Source organism: Gigantopelta aegis, chromosome 10, assembly GCF_016097555.1.
Source record: "Gigantopelta aegis isolate Gae_Host chromosome 10, Gae_host_genome, whole genome shotgun sequence".
NCBI lineage: Eukaryota > Metazoa > Mollusca > Gastropoda > Neomphalida > Peltospiridae > Gigantopelta > Gigantopelta aegis.
Genome location: NC_054708.1, coordinates 67266331 through 67285382, shown reverse-complemented (window position 1 = coordinate 67285382; position 19052 = coordinate 67266331). Strand labels below are relative to the sequence as shown.

At 36.4% G+C, this 19052-nt stretch overlaps 1 protein-coding gene across 1 annotated transcript in view; it reads right to left on the bottom strand.

Annotated features, from left to right (window-relative positions):
- LOC121383424 (conopressin/neurophysin-like) overlaps positions 1–15620 on the bottom strand; it is a 40235-nt gene extending 24615 nt beyond the window's left edge. The window contains exon 1 of the mRNA XM_041513442.1: positions 15396–15620. Within this exon, the coding sequence (XP_041369376.1) occupies positions 15396–15536 (141 nt within the window). The 5' untranslated portion in view covers positions 15537–15620. The remainder of the gene's footprint in view (positions 1–15395) is intronic.
- Positions 15621–19052: the final 3432 nt, after the last annotated feature.

Genomic DNA, 19052 nt, shown 5'->3' with positions numbered 1-19052 from the left:
GTGTATGTGTGGGGGTGAGTGTGGGTGTGTGGGTGGGTGTGTGGGTGGGTGGGAGTTCGATCCTATGCACCATACGCGAGTGTCCTACCGACTAGGCTAGACCCAGCGTCTTTAAATATGAAGTGCCACCCTCTGCCACCGCTTATATCAGATGTATGAGAATATGTTAACATTATTACTGATAGAACTGATTTAGTGTTAGGCCACCAATAACCAACTCTACATTAGGACATTGTGACTATGTCAATATATACAGAACAATTTGCTGCGATGTGTCATTGCATGCCAGATATTCATTAGGCACAAAACATTCATAAAATATATCGGCGATATTAGAAGTTAGAATATAATGCTTTTTTAATTGTCATTTACAAGTAACAGTGACAGACTAGACCACAACATACATGTACGTTTACAATCAGTATCAGACTAGACCACACCATACATGTACGTTTACAATCAGCATCAGACTAGACCACACCATACATGTACGTTTACAATCAGCATCAGACTAGACCACACCATACATGTACGTTTACAATCAGCATCAGACTAGACCACACCATACATGTACGTTTACAATCAGCATCAGACTAGACCACAACATACATGTACGTTTACAATCAGCATCAGACTAGACCACACCATACATGTACGTTTACAATCAGCATCAGACTAGACCACAACATACATGTACGTTTACAATCAGCATCAGACTAGACCACACCATACATGTACGTTTACAATCAGCATCAGACTAGACCACACCATACATGTACGTTTACAATCAGCATCAGACTAGACCACAACATACATATACAATGTATCTTTAAAATCAACTTCAAACTAGACCATAACATACATATACAATGTATCTTTAAAATCAACTTCAAACTAGACCATAACATACATGTATACTTATAATGAACATCAGACTAGACCACAACACATATTTAAGTTTACAATCAGCATTAGTCATGCATCAGCTGTGTTTTGGTTTGTTGATCAAATGAACTTACACATGATTTAAAGTTGGCGCGGTCAGTAAGACCTCATTTCAGTTGGACTGTGTAATATATTAAATAATATATACTTATGTTAGGTACAAAGGTATATTATATATTATTTATATATGTATAGTATATTATTTATGTACGTATGTATAAACGTGTAATTTTAATAAAAGCATCACTGCAAAAACTTGTTAATAAAATCGATTGATTAATGATAGTTATTTTAAAAGAGTCGACAATTAAATTCAGTGAGTAACTTGTGCACACATACATGTACATGTATGCAGATATCAGTTTATTTATTTATTTACTTATCTGTTGTTGTTCTTTGTTCTTTAATCATTTCTTCATTTATAGATTTTAAAAAAAATCATTTATTTCAATTTGTGGATGGTATTAAATGGTATATGTTCTACAAACAATACAAAGCAACAAGTAATAGTGATCAGGCAGTTTGCAATGACTAATTATGGCTTAGTTCAATCATACAAAAATAATATATATTTTAAGCATTGATCGAATAGTTATACCTATATCATTTCACTATGTGTGCATATTTGTGGAAATGTAATCATAATGAAAGTAACACACACACACACACACACACACACAGACACACACACACACACAGACACACACACACACACAGACAGACACACACACACACACACACACAGACACACACACACACAGACACACACACACACACACAGACACACACACACACACACACACACACACACACACACACAGACACGCACACACACACAGACACACACACACACACAGACACACACACACACACACACACACAGAAAGAAAGAAAGAAATATTTTATTTAACAACGCACATAACACATTTTATTTACGGTTATATGACGTCAGACATATGGTTAAGGACCACAGATATTGAGAGAGGAAACCCGCTGTCGCCACTTCATGGGTTACTCTTTTCGATTAGCAGCAAGTGATCTTTTATATGCACTATCTCACAAACAGGGTGGTACATCATTTGATATACCAGTCGTGGTGCACTGGCTTGAACGAGAAATAGCCCAATGGGTCCACGACGGGATCGATCCCACACCGACCACACCACACCTTGCACACATATATACATACATACATACATACATACATACATTATGTTACATTACATTACATTACATTACATTACATTACATTACACTATATAAAATGGTCAGCCGCTGCAATTAGTAAAATGGTTTATTTGTGTGCATAATTGTACTAAGTCTTTTTTAATTATCATTCATGCATTCTTATGCTGATTGACCGATTCATTCATGCCGTGTGCATTAGCACGTGTGTGTTTATTTGCATAGTGTGGTGGTGGTGGTGGTGGTGGTGGTGGTGGTGGTGGTGGTATTTAAGTATGTGTATGTGTTTGTACGTGCGTACGCGTTATTTTTGTTCATTATTAAAAAACATTATTGTAATTAAAAATATATACAAATCACGGTACTAGTTTTTAATAGACCTGTAGTTGTTTTTGTGTTTTGTGTTTGTGAAAGCCGATCATACACTGTCAGAACTACGAGCCGAGATGAGCGAAACAGCGCGGTGTCACGGATATCGGCTTTCTATGACTCACATTAATCACTGTCGTCAAGCACGAAAATCGGTGTTCGCATCAGCACGATCGCAACACGACAATAATTTATTTTATCAACTTGGCGTTGTTGAAGCTCTTTCGATAACGGAAATGACCTTTGTTGGTTATCATATTTCCCCCTGCTCTGTATCTCTCTATTCATTACAAATCGAATGGTGTATCGAAAACAAACAAAAAATGTTTTAGAATTATCTTTGGTCAATAAAGTAGTATTAATCAGAACTAGACTGTGACGACTTATATGCTTGTTAACTTAAACAAGATGACTACTCTGCTCTAAAGCCAAAATGTGTCACAGGATGACCTTAATTTTTTTTTACTTTAACGACATCACTAGGACACATTGATTTATTAATCATCGTTTATTGGATATCAAACATTTGGTAATTTTGACTTATAGTCTTAGAGAGGAAACCCGCTACATGTTTCCATTAGTAGCAAGGGATCTTTTATATGCACAATCTCACAGACAGAATAGCACATACCATGGCTTTTGATATACCAGTCGTGGTGAATGGGCTAGAACGACAGGATAACATTGTGTGGGGAATGGTCTTAATTTTATTCATATTGAAAAACGAAGGCTACAAACTGCTTGGGCATGTTGAGGGACATAATCCTCCTTTAAAATCTGGTCTCCATAAAATCTCTATCAGTTCGCCAATCGTCGCAGACCGTCTGTGACTTCTTCCGTAAATAGTTCCTTCACAATGGTCTGCGGCTGGCTGAGTCAATCTGTGTCGGTCGACAGCCTCATACACATATGTTATGGAAACTAGGGTCCGGTTATCCAAAGCATAGTTATAGGGATATCCCCTAGTTTTTTTTACTATTAAAGATGTTTTTGATAACTGAAATCATACTTTACTTAGATTTTATGGTTTTGATTATTAGTTTCCGTACATTCGAAGTATTTTTGGTCATCCTGCTGTTTTTAACATCACAAAATGCATTTCTCATATTTTTAAAAACGCACGTGTGTCTGAGAAATAACAGTTATGGAGTCGAGTTTTAGTCTGTTTTAGAGGGTATTTGACCATTTCAAGTTACAGACTCATTGTTTCACTCAATTCTAACTTTATCCAAATGTGTTACAGGTTTGTAGATTAATTAAACTTAGTGTTAATTTTCACGGTTGAAATTAGGGTCTGTTTCTTTAAATTTACACTGAGTTAGAATAATGTTGTTCTTGTAATTATTAAATTTTTATACAAATACAAAATAAACTTTAGATTTGATTACGTATGGATTCCTTTGGTTGTGTGTTAAAATAAAGTTTAACGTTATATTTTCAATTAATTAAAACCAAGGAAGCTTCCCACAAAATTTGGTTAGAATTGGTCAAGTAGTTTTGGAGAAGTTGAAGAAATTACAGCTAAAACCATTTCTCTATACAACTATAGTAAAGTCCCCCCCCCCCCCCCCCCCCCCCCCCCCCCCCCCGGAGTCTAATGGGTGACCCAACATTAATTATATTAACAAATTAGATAAACCATATTTTGACATTTACATATGTGAAGACTATTCGGTTATATGATTTTTGGTAGTAGGGAAGAAGATTGTTTTTTAAAATTGTCTTAAATTTCCCATTTTGGGCCCCGCCCTCAGTACCGCGTGTGTGTGTGTGTGTGTGTGTGTGTGTGTGTGTGTGGTAGTCTGAATGACCAAACTTACACATTTGTTTCTACATTTACCAAGGAAGCTTTCCTCAAAAAAAAATTGAAGTTGGTTGGTGAAATAGTTTTGAAAATGTCGAAAATGTGAGAAGTATACACCCAACGTACACCGACCGACGCATGCCGCACGACGCACATCGCATGTCGCCGGACGTAAACGGATCGAAATAGGTCAATTGAGCCTTTGGCTCTGGTGACTATGTGTATCTAATAAATAGAAAATTTTCATATAGCTTTGTCAAATATAATAAATTATCCTTAAACGCATTTAAGTGTAAAAAATATGTTTTCAGTCAATGCTGTATAAAAATATATTTGACTAAAACATGAAATGGCTTATATACTGTTTATCAATATATATTCATAATGGCTGTGAAAATATTTTGGATTTGTATTGAGCATATAGATGACGAAATTTGAAAAACAAAACAAATATATAGAGTATATTTCATGGTGGTTTTTTTGTCAAATATGATTTATATCGCATCGAGTGAAGATTGCAAACTTCACGAGATGAGATATAAATCATATTTGACAAAAAACATGAAATGTTCTATTTATTATATAACTTTTGGCAATTTACCTTCATTTTTAAAATGCCAGCAGCAAAATAGTTCAGGCTTTCTTACAGTGAAGATAACACTTTCTACAGTCAGTGACGATAACACATTTTAGAGTGAAATAGTGAAATTTTCACTCTAAAATGTGTTATTGTCACTGAGTAACTGATAACACTTTTATTTCACTGATGTTTTAAGATATTTCACTAAATGTTATATAATAAATAAAACAAAATCACTGGATCTCTAATAAATATGGCTTTAAAAATAAATGTATATAGCAAATCAAAAGATATATGTGTCTGTTTATATAACAAAATACTGGTAGGCCCTAATTGGTCATAATCAATATTCATGTATAAGCTTTTATATATTAAAAGAAATATACCTACTAAATATAGGTAAATATCTTAGTGTTGTTGGTTTTTTAATTCACATCACTATCTAATTCTAAAATATGAGTGTATATCCATAAAGGACCTTTTTCACATCTGAATTGATCCTAATGGACTCATTGTAATAAATCTAAATTAATTTTTTTTTTTTTTTTTTTTACTTTATAAAACGAGTTATTTTAAAATGTAAAAAAACATTAAGCCAAAGAAACCTGGTCTAAAGGTTATCACGATGTACAAAACAAAAAATATACTTTCTAGACATCAGATAAATGATCGCCAGCTGTCTGGCGCACCACGCATTTTAAAACACACACAAATAAATAAATAAATAAAATAGACTGAGGATTAGAATGATGAATAATTAAGAGAATCGCTTTCTGTTCGCTAGTCCGTCTGTTGTAGTGTCTTTTGGGCGTTGTCAGACAAGTACTCGACTTCGATTAATGGCAAAGGTTGGCACCCTCATCACTCTCATCAAAATTGGTTTGACTTTGTTGAAATAATTCAGATAACTTTAATTCATTGTTTGTCTTTTCCTCTCTAAATATCTGTGTGGTCCTTAACCATATGTCTGACGCCATATAACCGTACATACAATGTGTTGAGTGCGTCGTTAAATAAAACATTTCTTTCTTTCTTAATTTGTTGAAATAATTCAGATAACTTTACTGAATTAAAATTTATTCTTGACCGTTGAGTTGTGTTTCATTTTTTTTTTTAAAGTTTAAATTGTAATTATGATATTCGTTTATTATAATACTTTTTTATTTTAAAATGTATTCTATTGTATGAAGTAAAAGAATGTATACCAAAAGCAAATGTTCTACATTTTGCATGATGAAAAAAGAAAACAAAAAAAAAGACGTTGATAAGTCGTTTAGGCTCACGAAATGAACGTTTTGGGCCGCTTATTTGTGTTTAAATCACGTGAAAAACAATCCCAAATGAAATCTCGCCACATTGTCACATGCGCATTCTATACAGTTTCATACACGTAGTTTAATAGCTAGCACTAAACCAAATAACTTCCGGCTGGGTCAAAGTTCGAGGTGCACCGAACTTTTGATAGAGAAGTGAACACCACAAGTTCTGTGATTGGTTAATGTGAGTGTGTTGGTTGTAAAAAAAAAAAATGAAGTTTCATCTGGGCTAAAAATGTTTTCAATTTTATTTCATCTAGTACCACTGTGTCAAGTAGCCTTGTGCTTGAAACTTGTATGGGGTACCTGTAAAAAAAGGTACTCAAATTTTGTGCGTAACTAGGGGTGTTGTTAAAACATCTGGTTATACGGAAAATGAGCCTTGAAAGGTACCATTTTCTACAGTTAATACTTTGAGGTAAGGGTTGTAGTACTGACATTTATAGGTCATAGTTTGGTTGATATATTGCATATAGTGTTTTTAAATACAAACGTTAACATTGTCGCCTATGGGATTTTATTTAGTATAGTCTTACCTTAAGCAGATATGTTGTATTGTCATTATGCTTTATAAAAATCAAGAATATAATCGTGTCATCATTAATTGCAAAACAACTGAAAAGGGACCATTGGTATAGCTCAAATGGTGGCTACTGATGACCACATTACAAGAATCAAGAATTGTATCACACGACCTACTGTCGCCATTTTGATGTAGCGCTGCAAATAGACTGGTGGTTCAGATGGGTGTGACACGGACAGCGGACGTTGCCAAGTAGTGGCCAATACCAATAAGTCCAATAAGGAGTGCATGCATCACTTACGTAATGGTTTTATTACACCGACGTCATGGTATCACGATCTACACGTACAGGTCATTCCAGGGAATGGTGTTTTCCAGTAAACATGAATGGCTACATTTACACAGGTCATTCTGGCACGAGTCCTTTTGTAGGCGGTTTTTCTGGCACGTGTCTCAAGAAAATCAATCGTTGGAGCGAGTTTTAGATAGCTCCAAGGATTGATGGTTTTTTTATTTTATTTAGGCGAGTGTCAAAAGAACATCTACAAAAGGACGAGTGTCAGAAGATGTTTTCCAGTCAACATCAACTTGCATGGCTACAATGTATACGTCGCTTTCAACGCTGACAATAGTAAAATAAAATTTCTTACACTTAATAACATCAGCTTTTACCCACAGAAAAGCTATGTGATTACCTGGACCGATGATTCGATTTAGTCAGAATTCATCAGTTAATAGTTATTGTGGGTGTTTCATGGACTGAGGAAAGAATGGCGAAGGATTCCGAATGACATCATTCGATGTCGTCTGACGAACTCGATGCGACGTCGTATCCATGCATGCATTGATGTACGTTGTAAGCACACTCGATATTAATGAGTGAACTAGGAATATTCACAAATGTACATGTATGTTTATATGACACTAGAATGTTACCATCTGAAATATAAAACTGTTCGTGGCCAGTGTTTAAGATACCACCCCCTCCCCCCACCCTAAAAAAAAAAATGGTTTAGAAGATTTGTAGTCACATATCAAGTTTCAGTTTAGACGACAACCAATAACAAAATAAGGGTCATTTCAACAATGGTATATGCTTGATTTTCGAATTAGATTTTCAGCGAATTCATAATGAAATATTCGCATTAAGAGATTTGGAGAACGCCATTTTAAAAACATCTTGTGACATCCAAAATTAATGTAGATTCGCGCCATTGTTTCGACCGTGTATACATCATGGTATCCAAGACAACATCTGATGCACATAATTTACACTTTGGATAGAAATACCGTGCACTATTGATCGACCTTTATGTACATGTATATTACAATTATACGTATCTACTAATTATGATTATGTGATTATTTTGGCGGTAAAACAGAAAAATAAAAAAATAAAAAAATAAAACTTTAACCTTGCATCCCGTCTTGTAGATAAGTACGACGTCTGTCGTTCTGAATTCGCGGACTATTAAAAGTGGGGTTAAATTCGCCAGGTAGATCAATAGGAGGTCACACCAAGTCTCTAAGTCGGCGACCCTGCAGTGATTGAAGTTTGGCAGGTTTCATTACATTCGTGTCACTGTTGTCGTTTGAATTCAGCGGAGACTTTCGTCTCATTCGCAGTGCCGATATAAACCGAGCTTTGTAACGTAAATGAAATTTAAATGTCAGTTTTAAGAACTTGTAGAATCTTTGGAACACAACTCAGGGTCGCACAGAGCGGGACAGGGAATAAAAAAAAAGCCAACGATTTCTTTCTTTCTTTAATAAATGTTTAACGACACCCCAGCACAAAAATAACCTACACATCGGCTATTGGCTGTCACAGAATATGAATTTTTTTTTTTTTACAAACCCACGAAGTGCCGCTTTAATTTAAAAGTATCATTTTAGCTCAGAAGAAGATTGTTTTGTTTAACGAGACCACTAGAGCACATTGATTTATTAATCATCGGCTATTGGATGTCAAACATATGGTCATTTTGACACAGTCATAGAGAGGAAAGTCGCTACATTTTTTCCATTAGTAGCAAGAGATCTTTTATATGCGACATCCTACAGACAGGATAGCACATACCACCGCCTTCGACATACAGTTTTTTAATACCTCTGAATACATTGTCCATAACGGTTATCGAGTTAAGCTCTATTGTAAATGGTATTTCCCCGTTTAAACATCACAGACTTTGGTTTCACTCTATTTAAGTTTATCCAGATATGTTACAGGTGTGTAGATTATCCAAACTTAGTGTCCATTTTCACGGGCTGAAACTAGGTTCTGTGACTTGACACATCAGTGTTAAACCTCTTCGTGTGCAGGTTTTTATACGAGGTTAGGGCTAGACCAAATGCGTTAAAAACTGTTGGGTTTCGTAATTTACCACAAGAAAACGGTAGTTGAAGTTAAAGTTTGTTTTGTTTAACGACACCACTAGAGCACATTGATTAATTAATTATCGGCTATTGGGTGTCAAACATTTGGTAATTCTGACATATAGAAACCCGCTACATCTTAATGCAGCAAGGGATCTATTATATGCACTTTCCCACAGACAGGAAAGTACATACTACAGCCTTTGGCCAGTACGCAGTCAGCCGGTTGTAGATAGCTGTGGCTGGTTTCTTCTTGTAGTGTTTGTACTAGTCACTAACACGTGAGCTTAGTGTCATCAATGAACCCGCAGTATGATCAAATTGAACGTTTGTGGCGTCAGATTTAAGATACTGATCGGCCTCGGTGGCGTCGTAGGTACGGGGTTCGCATCCCGGTACCGGCTCCAACCTAGAGCGAGTTCTTAAAGGCTCAATGGGTAGGTGTAAGGCCACTACACCCTCTTCTCTCTCACTAACAACTAACCCACTGTCCTGGACAGAAAGCCCAGATAGCTGAGGTGTGTGCCCAGGGCAGCGTGCTTGAACCTTAATTAAATATAAGCACGAAAATAAGTTGAAATGAAATGATACTGTGTGAGTTTTAGACACTATTATGACGAACGTTTAGTGGTCGGGAATTGACAGCTTTTAACATTATACCTCGAACCTGACACATTTTAAACTAATTTAAGTATTGGGGGGGGGGGGGGGGGGGGTTAAGGGCGGGAAGTAGTCCAGTGGTAAATCGTTCTCTTGATGCGCGGTGGGTTTAGGACCGCTCCCCGTCAGTGGGCCCATTGGACTATTTCTCGTTCCAGTCAGTGCACCACGACTGGTATATCAAATGCCATGATATGTGCTATCCTGTCTGTGGGACGGTGCATATAAAAGATCCCTTGATACTGATGGAAAAATACAGCGGGTTTACTCTCTAATTAATATATAATGAATGTGCTCTAGTGGTGTCGTTAAACAAAACAAACTTTAAATTTTAACTTTCTTTGTCAATGCCAGTCATCATCGAATTACATTACATTATTGCAGAGGCAGATCTAAGAGGGGGGCCAGTGTAGCCGCCCCCAACAATATTCAGGTGCCGTCTTTTCCCTCTTTTTGTTCCATTGGAATGACCTTTTTATGAGTTGGTCCATGTGTCCCCTTTTCGTTAGTACCCTCTGCAAAATATTTCTTGGATCCGCCCCTGCATTGTAACGCAACCTCCTAAACAAATCCTAGATTGGTTCCTGAATGTAATATTCAACTGAGCTAAAATTGAATCCAAATTTAAAATGGACACATAAAAGCCATATGACATTCTAAATTTGTAGGCACGAACTTTATTTATTATATATTCTAATATGCTCGTCCAATATGCTGTCACTTGGCCTCAAGTGTGGTGTTTTCGTTAGTATATTAAATCTGCGTCTTCCATTATATTAAAACGTCGATAAAAATAATTATCAATAAAATTACGAACGTCATATGAAAATGGCGTTATTGTTACTATTTTGTTATTATTTCGTGCCATTGTAACTTTTAATACTTCGTTAGCAGCAATGAACGTGCACCCATCCACCCCAAGTAAGGTCCGGTCACTGATCGATTGCAGCAGTCACCAGCAGGTGTCTTGTGGTCTGCTCTTCTAGTTTGTGTTTTCAAAAAGGGTGCAAGGAGGTTCATCAGAAATAATTATATCACAATCTGAAGTACCTTATTTTTGTTTAGAACATACTTTTTGGGACAATAAAATTGATAAAGAAGACAAGATATGGAAATGACTTGATTTCTGAAACGCAATTTTAAACATTAACTGCTTTCAAATAACACAGTGATATTATCCACTAAATATAACTGATGTTTTGCCTCTAATTAATCATTTCTGCATTATCAGGATAACTGAAGATGATGGATCACACATTAAAATACAGACAATTAGTCGAGATGAAAGTCAAGACAAACTTCCAGTATTGGAAGTGTCAACTGACTTTAATAGATTTAACACGTCTGGTATATAAAAGCAAGATTTCTAGAATTTTTATAAGATCCACTAGACATGGAATCAGTTATTTAAAATTTTTTTACTAGCCATGATTAAAAATTTACTAGCCCTGCTTTACTTTAAGTTAATATAATTTTATTAAATAATATCTCACTTAAAGAGGGAGATAGAGCTTAAAAACACAAATATGGACGATTTGGGGTGGAGAAGCTTATTCATGTGTACAAAATAGACTTAACTGCAACATTTGACAATTTGACCAACAAAAATTCACTAGCCGTCGCGCACGGTAATGGTAGTAATTTACTAGCTCAACACTGAATATCACTAGCCATGGGAGTGGGACTACCATAATCTAGAAGTCCCGATAAAAGGTTGTAGTATGTGCTGCCCTATGTTAAATTTGATAACTTTTTTAATTTATTATTTTTAATTTTCTTTTAATTTTGTTTTGTTTTGAAATAGGCCTACCTCTCTTGTTAATGAAACATATTGAAATGGCCGCGGTTACGTTTGACCGGCGTTGGTATCCCGTATGAACTACTACTGATACTGAAAACAATCTAGTGTATTAATGCCGGAACTGTATTTTGTGTATTGCATTTAAAATAAGAAATTTAATTCTGAAAATGCGAATAAGTAAATTTAAGTATTCTACCAGTAATATGAATGTTCAAACGCATAGGCTAACATCCGAGCGAGTTTCCAGAGAGTTCGTTTGGTCCTATAGGTAGGCAGGTAGGTAGGTAGGCAACTAGTTTTACGTGTTCATACACCACTGGGGTTTCGAACAAGCCTTTGGTCCTATACCACAGCTGTCTGGGCTGTTTTGTGGGCGATATTAAATGAGCTCTATCAATACTACAAGATTTAGGTATTTCCGAGTTAATTCTATTAAGATTTTGTGTAGAAATAAATGTAACAACAACGAAATATGGCATTTGCACCTGTTATACTGCGGCTTTAACGGACTCATGCTAGAGATGTCGCTACATGGACCACTACCGATTAGCACTAGGTACCAAGGACAGCACATTTTTGTCATACCAGACGTAAAGTACTGGTGCCGTCTACTGAACTCAACTTCCAATGTTGTGTAACGTGTTTGTCAACGAAAAATATTTTACGAAGTGTGGGTATTACATCATCGAGATTTGATCTAAATTGTAACGGGTTACTTAGAACTGTTGGGTACAAAAGTTTTCTAACGATAACACTTGAGCTCATTAATGAATCAAGTAGATGGCAAACATTTGATAATTCTAACACGCAGTCTTCAGAGAAACACAGCCACATTCTTCTATTATCTGCAAGGGATCTGTTATAAATGCACCTTCGCAAACATACCACGGCCTTTGATATACTAGCAATGGCACACAGGTTGGGACGTGACAAAACTCAGTGGATCCGGAAATTTGAGTAAGCTGTCTTATCATTTCTGTGGTACTCTGCATAGAAACAAATGCATTTCTTTATTAAACTAGGGACCAGTCACAATTATTAACATTTCATCTTTTTGTTTTGTTTAACGACACCACTAGAGCACATTGATTTATTAATCATCAGCTATTGGATGTCAAACATTTGGTAATTTCGACATAGTCTTAGAGAGGAAACCCGCTACATTTTTTTCCATTAGTAGCAAGGAATCTTTTATATGCACCTTCCCACAGACAGGTTAGCACATACCACGGCCATTGATATACCAGTCGTGGTGCACTGGATGAAGCGAGAAATAGCCCAGTGGGCTATTAACTTTTTTTTTATTAAACATTGTTCAAGTGTATAAACTGTACGCTATATGCGCTAGGTGTGAAGATGAGGGTGGACAGGGTGGGATAATACTAACGTACGCTTCCAAAACACAACACTATCGATAAATTAAAAAAAATCCCTGACACAACTCAACATGTTTATGTCCGCTTTTATCAGGGTTGGTGGGGAGGGGTTACAAACAAGAGTGTGGTTTGTACACTCGTAACAATATTGATAAATAGTGAACTGTCGCTTACTTCAATAATAAAAAAGCTATTAAATTGTTGTTGTTTTTCTGTTTTATACAAACGAGACAATTTGATTGTGCTGTTTGTTAAGACGCACGGCGATCGCCTGAGATTCTTGTAAATAGGAATATCTATGGACTAACTAGGTTCTCCGCGCATCGCCCAGTAGTACATGTATATCAAAAACTGTCTGTGGGAAAGTGCAAATAAACGACTGAAATGGGTTTTTAAAAATGTTTGTTAATCGATGATTAACTGATGTTAACAAAAACAAATTTTAACTTTAGGACTGATGGTTGCACTTTTTTTTCTTGCCGTAGACTTTTTTTTTAATTGCATGGGTTGAATTATTAGTTCCTAGTTATTAACGGTGATGCAATGTTATGTATGCTGAATTCACGAGAGGGTACGAGGTGCCACAAAAGAAATATTGTTTTAAAAAATGATGATGAAAAAGCTCCTGTAAAGCTAGGTAGTGTAGTGTGGACACATCAGTTGAATAATAACCGGCCTCGGTGGTGTTGTAGTTAAGCCATTGGACATAAGACCGGTAGGTACTGGGTTCGCAGCCCGGTATTGGTTCCCACCCAGTGCGAGTTTTAACGACTCAATGGGTAGGTGTAAGACCACTACACCCTCTTCTCTCTCACTAACCATTAACAACTAACAACTAATCCACTGTCCTGGACAAACAGCTCAGATAGCTGAGATATGTGCCCACACCTCACATATTGTGCCCATGACAGCATGTTTGAACCTTTGCATAATATTTGCATGAGGGTTTATGTCTGTTGAGTGAATCAGTATATGGTTTTGTATTAAACTTCTTTCTCCAGTCTAAAATAATGTTTCTCTAGTCTAAAATAATGTTCGGAGTTGACTCTCATGTTGTAGTACATAATGCGTTAACAAAAATACGCCACTGTACCTATCAATTAAAGGCGCACATCGTAACAATGGACACTAAATTTAGTTAATCTACAAACATGTAAGACATTTTGATAAAGGTATAACTGAGTGAAAGAGTCTGCGATGTTAAAACCGGGAAATATCCTTAAAAATAGACTGGAACTCGAATTAATAACAGCTACTTCTCAGACGCACGTGGGTTTTTAAAAATATGAAAATGCATTTTGTGGTATTAAAAACAACATGATGACCAGATACACTTCGGTTCTATGGAAATTGATAATCTGAACAATAAAATATAAATAATGTTTTATTTCAGTGATCATAAACGGCTCAAATAGTGAAAAATATGTTGTAGTGTTTAAAAACTGGGGTCTGTCCCTTTAAACGTAGCATTTGTCTTTGTAACTTTTGACCGGCCTCGGTGGCGTCGTGGCAGGCCATCGGTCTACAGGCTGGTAGGTACTGGGTTCGGATCCCAGTCGAGGCATGGGATTTTCAATCGAGATACCGACTCCAAACCCTGAGTGAGTGCTCCGCAAGGCTCAATGGGTAGGTGTAAACCACTTGCACCGACCAGTGATCCATAACTGGTTCAACAAAGGCCATGGTTTGTGCTATCCTGCCTGTGGGAAGCGCAAATAAAAGATCCCTTGCTGCCTGTCGTAAAAAGAGTAGCCTATGTGGCGACAGCGGGTTTCCTCTAAAAACAGTGTCAGAATGACCATATGTTTGACGTCCAATAGCCGATGATAAGATAAAAAATCAATGTGCTCTAGCGGCGTCGTTAAATAAAACAAACTTTACTTTTTGTAACTTTTGAGCCTTAGAAATTTAAAGGCGCAGACCCTAGTTTCAGCCCGTGAAAATGGACACTTAGTTATTCTACAAACCTGTAACACATTTGGATAAAGTTTTAACGGAGTCAGACTAAAGTTTGTGATGTTTAAATGTGGAAATACCGTCTAAAAATAACTAGAGCTTGTCTCAATAACCATTACTTCTCAGACGAAAAAATGCATTTTGGGGTATTGCAAAAACCTGGATGATCAGAACAACTTCATGTGTACGAAAATCAATATTCCAAATAATAAAATGTAACTACTTCTAAGTTAAAATATCAAAAACAGCTTTAATAGTGAAAAATACGTCGCAGTGTTTAAAAACTAGGGTCTGTCACTTTAATTATATAATGTTAAAATATCTTAGAACGATAAATGGGACGAGAAACTTAACAAAAGAACAATACGCGTTTGCAAAGAGGTTCAAAGGTCTCACCAGACACATTTGGGCCAGCATATTGAGTTTAATATTTACTTTGCAATCTGTCCTAACTGACAAATCGGGTACAGCCCATGAACTAGCAACCTGCTATCTGGTACATACCTGTCGTTCATTTGGAGTGTCCACTTCCACCGAGCGTTTCCCACCGGGCGGGCAGTTTCTTATGAAACAGGCAAATGTCCCCGTAAATATGCAACAGATAATTAAAAATAAAATAGACAACTGTGCTCCGGATAAAGGCATTGCAGTCCTAAAAGTAATTTGGAAACAGAGACAAATGTGAAATCACGGCTAAAGACTACTTTACTTGTTAGATCGATAGGCATGCAAAGAGAAGAGCATGCACCGTTTTTGTAGTTATCGTCTGTCACTCGAGGTCACGTGTCTACCTGATTTCATCTGTCACTTTTCAATGATATGTCGTCTGCTCTGACCAACGGGAAAGCCCACGCCCCCGTATAGGGGTGGCAACAGATTATCCCCCACACAAAGAAAAAGCATCCAGAAATCAATACTAGAAGGAGAATCTGTAGTCTAGAGAATGCTCCAGAAACATTAACTAACTGTTGAAACCATTTGTAATTGGTAAATTTTATAATGCACGTCATTTATTAATTAGTTTGTTCAGGTAAATAAAAACTTTCAGTAGGAAATGATCATGACTCAGTAATTATATTATCTTAAAAGGATACAAAATCCCTCCCCCAAAAATCCTTTTGTGGAATGGGGCCTGATAACGACAATTTATAAAATATTGTGCAATCCTTGTGTGACGTGTTGAAACTTGCAAGGACTATCCCTTATTCTTTTATTCATCTCAGATTCCGGGATATAGTCAACGCTGTGTTAAAATAAACATAGTGTGGACATTACAACACTCTTTGATAACGGTGTAAGTGTCCCAAGCGGGAATACACACGTTGGATTTCTGTGGCCAACCTGCTGGTGTTTTATTTTGGACAATCATGCAATACAACCTAGAAACGAGAATGCGTCAAACAGCAGACATACCAGTCAATACGTAAAACAATAAATAAATGAAAATATCATACCCTCCCCTCCATATTACTTAAGTTACACAGGTAACTCTGCACAAACCAAACAATTAAAAAACGTAGTCTAACGAAGACATAGTGTAAACACAACTGAATACGTTATATACTAAACAGTCACCACCACATTCATCACAAGGCATTAACTCATTTAATTTTAACTGATTTTCGTGCTTATATCCGATTAAGGTTCAAATACGCTGTCTGGGCTAGCTGTGGGTTAGTTGTTAGTTGTTAGTGGTTAGTGAGAACGAAGAGGTTGTAGTGGTCTTGAGTCGTTAAAACTCGCTCTGGGTGGGAGCCGGTACCGCACTGCGAACCCAGTACCTACCAGCCTTATGTCCGATGGGTTAACCACGACACTACCGAGGACGGTTGAGACATTAGCTGGCCTTTTTGTAGTCATAAAGGAGATAGACAAAAGCCGCCATTTCGGGGGTGATCACTTTAAAGCGGATATTTACACACTTTCGATGTTTTGGTTAACAGCTGATAGTCCCGAGTTCGAATACGTCACTATGTGACATTGCATGATGGTATGACTATACTAAATAAAATCCCATAGGCGACCATGTTAACGTATGTGTTTAAAAACACTATATGCAATATATCAACCAAACTATGGCCCATAAATATTAGTACTACAACTCCCTACCTCAAAGTATTTTAACTGAAGAAAATGGTACCTTTCATGGCTCATTTTCTATATAACCAGATGATTTTACAACACCCCTAGTTTCGCACAAAATTTGAGTATGTTTTTTTTTTTTACAGGTATTCCATGCATGTGTTTAAAAACACTATATGCAATATATCAACCAAACTATGACCCATAAATATCACAAGGTTACTTGACACAGTGGTACTAGATGAAATAAAATTGCATACATTTTAAGCCCACATAAAACTAATGTTTTTTACAACCAACACACTCACATTTATAACCAATCACTGGACTTGAGGTGTTAACTTCTCTATCAAACGTTTGGTGCACCTCGAACACTTTGACCCAGCCGGAAGTTACTTGGTTTAGTGCTACCTGATGCGATAGAGAAGTTTGGCTCTGTGGGAGGTAGGATTTAAAGCGTGTGCGGTTATATAGATTCATTGCACACTTTAATTTGTCATTTGGGAAAACAACCCAAGCGTGGTACAAATACATTGTAATTCCATTTATAACAACTAGTGTATACAATATATTTATTTTTGTTTGTTTGTTGTTGTCTACAGTTATCGATGAAACAATTTCAGAGAATATGTTATAAAATAACTGCCTATATTTCAGGTATTATATATGATAACTGAAATTTTCAGGGATTATACAGAATTCCTTCAAGTGAAGAAGGCATTACACATATTATTAACTAACAATTTTATGGATTATACATATTCCCAGTAATGTATATTATTTTTCTGGTGAGGCAAACTAGTATCTGTACCAATCATTAATCAAAACCATATCGATTAGTGAGCGGTGATTTAATAAACAAAACACTAAAATCAGCCGACTAATATTTAGTGGCGTCAGATTCGATTTGCACCGGTTGGCCCAGCATGCATCCCCGCCTCTCTTCCAGTTGCCCGGATAACCATACAGCGCGTACTCATTCCGTGTCCACACAAAGCTGCAAAATGACGTAAAATTGAAAATACTCTAAATTGAATCGTGTCGATTTGTTAGTGTGAATTTCTGTCATCCGCTCTGTTCCCTCGAGTCCTATCTTCATACGACGTAACTAGATTTCGATTATAGGCCGCCCATATCCATCATGTTGGCAAATTGATGACTAAACGCACTCTATTCTTTCCATCCCAATAAAAACAGATTTTGCTGTTGAAATATAAATTTTACATACTCGTATTTAGTTAGCTTCGTTTCAGACGATCCCACCGTTGCCAACCCTAAGAGTAAATCCTCAATAATATTTCTTTAAGCAGTGCTTCCTCTCCTACTCTCCCCCCACCCTCCCCCCAAAAAAAAATATATTAAAAAAAAATAATAAAATAAATAAATAAATAAAATAACAACAAACAAACAGCAAAGCAAACAAAAGTACAAACAAATTATTAATAAAACAAATAAATATAAAATTAAATAAATAAACAAAACAAAACAGACAACGTCCAACCAAACAGAACAAACAACGAACAAACAAAAAAACTAAACTCCCAGAACCTCACCCCAAACCAAACAAACAAACAACAACAATAACATATACATGTTAATTTAACGTCATATGCAGATTAAATCTGAATAACCACTAGGGTTTACACGGGTTTACACGGGTTTACACGAGTATTCGAGTACTCGGGTGCGTGCCGTGTCTAGAAAGACTCGAGTCCGTTCACAGGATTCCATTCACAGGACTCGAATACCCGTACAATGTGGAATATAAGAATCAACTATAATACAACGGACAATAATTTCAGCAGTATATAATCAGCGATATAAGTTACTCAATAATTATACGACTATGCATTAGCTTCTCTATTTAAACTGACCGTTTGTCCGTCACTGTAATGAACATATCAACCTGTTTCTAAATGCAATACCATGATTTGGCATCCATGTTCAGCGCTGGAATTAAGGAAGGAAGGAAATTATTTATTTAACGACGCACTCAACACATTTAATTACGGTTATATCGCGTCGGACATATGGTTAAGGACCACTCGGATATTGAAAGAGAAAACCCGCTGTCGCCAC